The sequence below is a fragment of the Ogataea haglerorum genome (assembly GCF_019207285.1).
Source record: "Ogataea haglerorum isolate 81-453-3 chromosome Unknown 81-453-3_NODE_3_length_672639_cov_96.912891, whole genome shotgun sequence".
Classification (NCBI taxonomy): Eukaryota; Fungi; Ascomycota; class Pichiomycetes; order Pichiales; family Pichiaceae; genus Ogataea; species Ogataea haglerorum.
Genome location: NW_025065153.1, coordinates 317553 through 324096, shown reverse-complemented (window position 1 = coordinate 324096; position 6544 = coordinate 317553). Strand labels below are relative to the sequence as shown.

Sequence of the window (6544 nt, the reverse complement as noted above, 5' to 3'; positions counted from 1 at the left end):
CCAACTAGTCCAATGTGTGCTATTGATTTTTGGTATGGCACGACGACTATGGCAAATTGAGTTCTGCTAGGAGCATTCAACATTCAAGACTTTGATCTTTTTTTGGACCAATGTAAAGACTGAAGAAGTTGTTGAGGTTCGAGTGCTCCATATTCATGCCGTAGTGTGTAAGTGATACAGTGGATCCCTTGAATCAAGCCTTCATCGCAAAGACTTGGAGATAATCTAGTGAAAAAGAGGGGATATACAATCGTACCATTCATATAGTTTTAGCTGCGTTCGAGATTTGTCATATGTCTTCTATCTTCTCCTGAGGTCAAAATCCCTATGTATTAGACTTTTTTGAGCTTGAGTACTACCTTTGACCTAGAAGACCTTTGGATCCAAAGAAATCTTACACATATTAGGTTTGAGGCAGCATATCGTTTGAGAAACAGGATGGGCTTTACGTGGAATTACTATATTTCTCAAAATCACCTTTCAGACTATAGAGACTCGATATATCATTAGCAATAGCAACATGAAATGAACTTCTCTGACGTCAAAGCCCTTATTCAAGAAAGCTTTTCATTTTTCGTATACATTTTAAGCACTGATCATTTAGAGGGACGTGGCATATATAATCCTCCCTGTTGAGTGTCGCATAATACTCATCGTAGATCAACCAAGAAATAGATAACTACCGCAGTCTATATCTTTCATCTTCATTTCCATAACCAGAAATCTCTCTTTAGCTCAGTTGGAAGAGCATGAGACTGTAATGGTATAAGTAATCTCAGGGTCCCCGGTTCGATCCCGGGAGGGGAGATTTTTTTTAAGATTCATTTTTCATGAATGTCTGTAGGATTGACGGTGTATTTGGATAACGGATAGAAATTTTTCGAGCTGAAAATAGATACTCGCCTCATTTAGCACTCTGACATTTTTGCAGTTACACCCAAGTCTCAGCCATGGTGGACTCAGAAGAAGAACTGTATGTATGTTAATGAATTAAAGATTGACTTCAAGTACTAACTGAGAGTACCCTTTCTGCTCATGCTTTGGCAGCATTAGCTGAATTTGAGAGCGAAGAAAGTGAGCGTCTAGAGCGCTTCAAGGCTCTTAGTGAAGAAGCAGACGCTGATTTCACCAAAAGATCACATTTGTCGATTGATGATTTCAAAGAAGATTGGCAGTTATCACAATTTTGGTACAACGACGATACAGCTAATACACTTGCTGACGAGCTGCTTGATGGAGCTGACAACGAAACGATAATATGCATTGTTAGTGCTCCATCTGTATATGCAGCCATCAGGGCTCGCGAACCCGATGATCTTCCCACAAAGAACATCTATTTGCTGGAGTTTGATCGACGTTTCAAAGTACTTTCTGGATCTAAATATTTCGGATTTTTTGACTACAATCAACCTTTGAATGTTCCTGAACACCTAAAAGGTAGATGTCATCGTCTTTTGATTGACCCACCATTCTTGGAAATTGACTGTCAGAGGAAATCTGCACTTGCAGCGAAGACATTGTTACAATCAGACAAAGCCCAAAAAACAAAGCATAATGAGCTGAGGTATAAACTTATCACTTGTACCGGTGAGCGAATGGCTGATGTAGTTACGTCCTACTACCCAGATGTGCGCATGACTACTTTCTACCCAGAGCACAAAAATGGATTAAGTAATGAATTTAGATGCTACGCCTCATTTGAGGGTAAAGCATGGAAATTCGTATAGAAGAAGTACTATCCCAAGCGAAACTTCTGCATTGATAGATTGGTCTAAGAGCTTCCTGTCCAAAATTGCGCATATGCTCTGATGAAGACTCCTGCGCCACACAATGTAGAAAGAATGCTTTGCCACCGAGTTTTGGATTTAAAAAAAACACATGCAAATCTATTGATGCATATAGGTTGATGATCAACTGAAGGAGAAACTTTCAAATCAAACGAACTAACTGCTTTCCAATAGTTTATACTAAAATTTGACGGACTAGGTGTTCAAGTAGTCAACTTATTTCACGATGCACATAATTTTGCTTCGTCATGCCTCTAGAGCGGACAAAGATGACTCTGATTGGTTTTCACCGAAATCTGATCTTAGAATTTACAGACCCGATCATTGGCTTGCAGCATACGATCCCCCCTTAAACCCCTTTCTAGCTCTCAAAGAGGTTGAGTTAGCCTACAAAAAGATCTCATCTCACATTCCATCCGCATCAAGAGTATTTATGCACTGTTCGCCATATAATCGCTGTGTTCAAACTGCCAGACTTCTATCAAAGCATTTTGTACATACAGATTCAGGTATCCAGTCGCAAGCAAATCCAGCAATCCAACGGACATTAAAGCTTAGGATAGATCTAGGTTTATCCGAATGGCTGAATGAAAACTTTAGACTGGACTATCTTCCACCGAATGATGGGGGAGCATCCATGATAAGTAATGTAAACCTTTACTTTGAAAATGCGGTCAATTCTTTATCGCCGTCAGATGATGGAAACAGTGAACTGAAAGTGCTCAAAGATCCTGACTGGCTTCACAACAAATTTGGAAAATGTGGAGATTATGGAGAACTACCATCAGAATTTCAATTGCGATGTGCTAATTATCTTGGTGATCTTGTGCAATTTTATGAAACTCATGTCCCTGAAGAGCTTAAAGAAGAGTCAGTTATACTGATTATAACTCATGGAGCTCTTGTCTCTACGTTTCTGCAGCTTATTTTGGGGCGTCGAAACTATAGTGAAATTCCAGTTTGCACTCCAATATATCTCAAAAATGGACAGCCGGAATGTTACCTTTTCAAAGATTATGACTTCAACCTGAAATCATTTGTTCCTGTTACAAAAGATCAAGAAATCTATTATCTTCTTAATACGGAATTCAAACTGACAGATTTAAATAGTAAGGCAACAATCCAAGATCAGTCACCAATATTTATAAAAGACATTTCAAGATCTGAATCGCACAGCAGTCAAACTATTCATCGACCGAGAAGCAGAACGATCAATGCGGTCGGTCCGGGAACTGACTCAAATAATAAAAAGGTCGCTCCGCTACGTCAGGTTAGGTCATCAAGACAGCTTCATTTGATGGGCAATGCCACAAAAGGGAAAATACTAGACTTGAACAAACTTCAGGGGTTTTTGGGGGTAACCTCCGATTCAGATGACGAATCAGACGTCCAAATATGTAGTCAAGACTCTTCTTGTTCTGAAATCGACGTTTCAAGCTCTGTTTTGCATTTGCGAGAAGCTATTATAGAAAAAAGCTCAAATACTTCCCATGACATTGCTGGAGACAGAAATTCCGTCTTAAAAATTAAAAATTCGGGTTTTCCAATTTCGCTTCAAGCTGGTTTTGAAAATTTACATGGAAAACGCGAGCGTTGGACAGAGGCCTCTTGCAAAGAGAACCGATCATCAAGTAATTACACTACCATTCTTGAAAGCAAAGAAGATTCAATAACTGAAGAGATGAGCGAAAATGATGATTTTAGTTCTGAAATATTGCCGTTCGTACGGCCCAATAATAAAAAGTCCAAAGAGGATAATCCTGTGCTTAAAAACCCTGACACATATCGAATTGCTGAGAAATCTAAAGGGTCTTTAAAGAGAATTCTTTATGGTTCTCCCACCAAACAGACGCAGCTTGGCGAAGACAACCTGACTTGGCTTGGAAGTAATATGAAAAACCAGGTTGCATGAATTCTGATCCTCAAGCTGGAACCTACCTTTGTCTCCAGGGAAATAAATCAATACTAATAAATAATGCATTTACTATAAGATGAATACCATAATGAAGAAAGCCCATGAGAAAACAAATATTAGAAAAACGTGAACTTCGGGAGACGAGCACTGTGTTGCATATGAAGATGAGGTAGTCCCATGCGTATCATCTACATGAAAGTTGTCTCTTAGATCATTCACCTTTAGCATGTGCAGCCCACCTAGTTCGTCAACGAAGTTATAGAGCAGCGATCTGTTTTCCTTCACTCGATAATTATCGCCATAGGAGTCCCACCAAAACCCACCTGCAAGACCTAGATTTTTGATGTAATTCGCCTTTTGGCGTACAGCTTGTGAGCAGTCGTAGAAGACAATGCCTAGTCCTTTATTGCTGTAGGCATAAGAGGATCCTGCAGTGAAATTATGAACCTCAGTGTAGTCCTTGGGCGGCAAGCTATGATAGTTCACGATACACTGGTTTTGTTCTTGATTAATACCCGCAACATTCGCGCATCCTTTGAACGGTAATCCAATACCCATGCCCTCGAAGCTTCTTCCATAACTTGGCATGCCTAAAATGAGTTGGCTTTTGTCAATCTTACTCAAAAGATATTGAACTGCGTAATCAACACTGGAGGTAGAATTTGTTTCCAGCGAATAGAGGTTGGAGTGATAATTAGCCCTTTCGGACCAAGGACCAGTAATATCATAACCCATCAAGTTGAAGTAAGTCACGTAGTTTCGAAGGGTCTCAAACTGATACGTCTTTAAGGATGAGATATCCAACGGAAGAGCTAGCGATAAGAGATACGTATTAGGAAGCATCCCATTCTCTTTCTCCGCGAAAGTTAGCTTTTCTTTGAGAGTTTCGATTAGACTATTCAGATTTGAGGTGGACTTTGGATCGGGGAATTCCCAGTCAACATCTATACCGTCAAATCCATGTTTTCTCATTGTGTTCACGAGATTTTGACAAAATCTCTCAATTTTCCCCTCACTTGACGTGGCCCTTTCAAAAACATGGTTAGTATTCTCCCCTCCAATGGCAAGGGAGACTTTGAGCCCCTTTTTGAGCTCTTTCATTTGTAGAAGCTGGCCTATCAGCCCTGTGGAACTGACCATTAGCTCAGCTTTAGACGAAGTTTTAGTAAAATTGTTAAAATATACCCTCTCATCTCGTGCACCAAGTGAACTATTTATATCCTCACGAATCAATGGGATGCTCTCTTTCAAAGCTACACTTTCATCGCCCCAATATACGCCTTCTGATTTGAGGTCAACTTTCGCAAAAGCATAATAGATGTTAGTGATATGAGACAAAGGTATATCAATTGGATAATGATTGTAATAGAATGACCATTCTGTATAGTACAAAGCAGTGACAAAAGTAGGATGACTATTTTTTGCTTCTTCCAGGTTGGAAGCGAGACCACCATAGCAAGCACAAAGAAATATCAAAGCAGGAAGAAGTCTTGATGACATTTCAGCATAGAGCCAAAAACGAGAAGATAGGGAAGTGCTAAAAATGGGGAAGAAAAAGCACCCTTCAATAGCTAGTTATATCCGAACAGAACATGTTATACATTGTTCTGCAAAATATTTTTCCTTGGTTTGCGAGTGCATTGAAAGCTCGGCAAATAAAGGAATTCCTTATTCATATCCGACGGGGTGGTAAATCATATCTCTCCCTTCAAGCTATTAAAAGTAAAAGGTGCAATTTCAATTATCTGTGGGAGTTCAGAGTTGTCTTTAAAACATTATCAAAGTACTTTTGCCTGCATCTTTATCTTCATTTTTCTCGCTTATTGGAGCACATTGGATCGTGTATTATTCACATTACAAGCGAAAGCTTTGTTTTAATTTTCTCATCTCGGCAGTCCCAAAAACACATACTATACTGACTGTCCCCCAGTGAATTTTCAAATATTTTTCTCTGTTATCATGATACAATCAGTTAGTTTATTGCAATAAGTTTCATTAGTTCAAATCGTAAAATCTTTTGTTCCTGCTTTCAAAATTATCATTGCTAAGAGCCTCAAACGTAATATCTTTTTTCCTGGACGATATGATGCCTTTCACTGGCCTTGAAGTCTGGAATCCGATAATTTGATCACTGCTCACTTCGCTATCATTCTTTATTAGATGTTGTATTCCGTCAACAATTAATGAGATTCCAGTGGGTTCTGCCCCCCTTGGAAGAACGATGTCAGCAAAATCCTTCGTGCGAGAGATAAATTCACTCATTTCTATTCGAGACTCGCTCAAATAGCGCGTTAATAGATTTTTGAGCATCATACTCTTATCGGCCTTTGAGATTGATTCAGGCAATTTGGAAGATAAGAGGTCTCTTTTGATCCATCTGCCCAACCTAACATCAGCATCACAGTCAATAAAGATCTTAACTGATCCCATATTCAAAAGCTCCTTATCATATAGTGCATAAAGCCCGTAAATGAGAATGACGTCAAAGCCATCACTAATAAGGGTTTTGATCTGTGATTTGACCAGTTGAAAATTAAAACGAGACGGTCCTATCTGCGGAGTCTCCTTTTGGAACTCCTTCATGTCAACTTCCGCGACTTTTATCTGCCGATATCTATATTCCATCTCTTCTCTTAAAAGTCTGCTTGTAAGGCACTGCAAAAGTTAGAGTTAAAAACCGAGTAAACAGCCGAACATTCCATACTTTACCGGAAGCGTGCCCCCCTGCGATTAGAATGATAAGAGGGCGCTGATTCGTTTCATAACCCATGCCTCAATGGTAAAATCACAAAAAAAAAAAAATATTTTGAACTTGAATATTAAGAGAAAAACAAAATTGTAG

The 6544-nt window shown here is 39.2% G+C and overlaps 4 protein-coding genes across 4 annotated transcripts; 2 read left to right on the top strand and 2 right to left on the bottom strand.

Moving 5' to 3' along the window:
• Positions 1-950: 950 nt before the first annotated feature.
• On the top strand, positions 951-1727 carry KL911_001326 (uncharacterized protein; the record flags this gene model as incomplete). The annotated part of the gene is made up of 2 exons (XM_043196272.1): positions 951-973; positions 1106-1727. 2 exons carry the CDS (start codon positions 951-953, stop codon positions 1725-1727), a joined length of 645 nt encoding a protein of 214 aa, XP_043055899.1.
• Positions 1728-2013: 286 nt separating this feature from the next.
• Positions 2014-3699, top strand: KL911_001325 (uncharacterized protein; the record flags this gene model as incomplete). The annotated part of the gene is made up of 1 exon (XM_043196271.1): positions 2014-3699. The coding sequence occupies one exon, from the start codon at positions 2014-2016 to the stop codon at positions 3697-3699; it is 1686 nt and encodes a 561-aa protein (XP_043055898.1).
• Positions 3700-3771: 72 nt separating this feature from the next.
• On the bottom strand, positions 3772-5202 carry KL911_001324 (uncharacterized protein; the record flags this gene model as incomplete). The annotated part of the gene is made up of 1 exon (XM_043196270.1): positions 3772-5202. One exon carries the CDS (start codon positions 5200-5202, stop codon positions 3772-3774), a length of 1431 nt encoding a protein of 476 aa, XP_043055897.1.
• A 495-nt stretch (positions 5203-5697) lies between these two features.
• Positions 5698-6327, bottom strand: KL911_001323 (uncharacterized protein; the record flags this gene model as incomplete). The annotated part of the gene is made up of 1 exon (XM_043196269.1): positions 5698-6327. The coding sequence occupies one exon, from the start codon at positions 6325-6327 to the stop codon at positions 5698-5700; it is 630 nt and encodes a 209-aa protein (XP_043055896.1).
• Between the last annotated feature and the right edge of the window lie 217 nt (positions 6328-6544).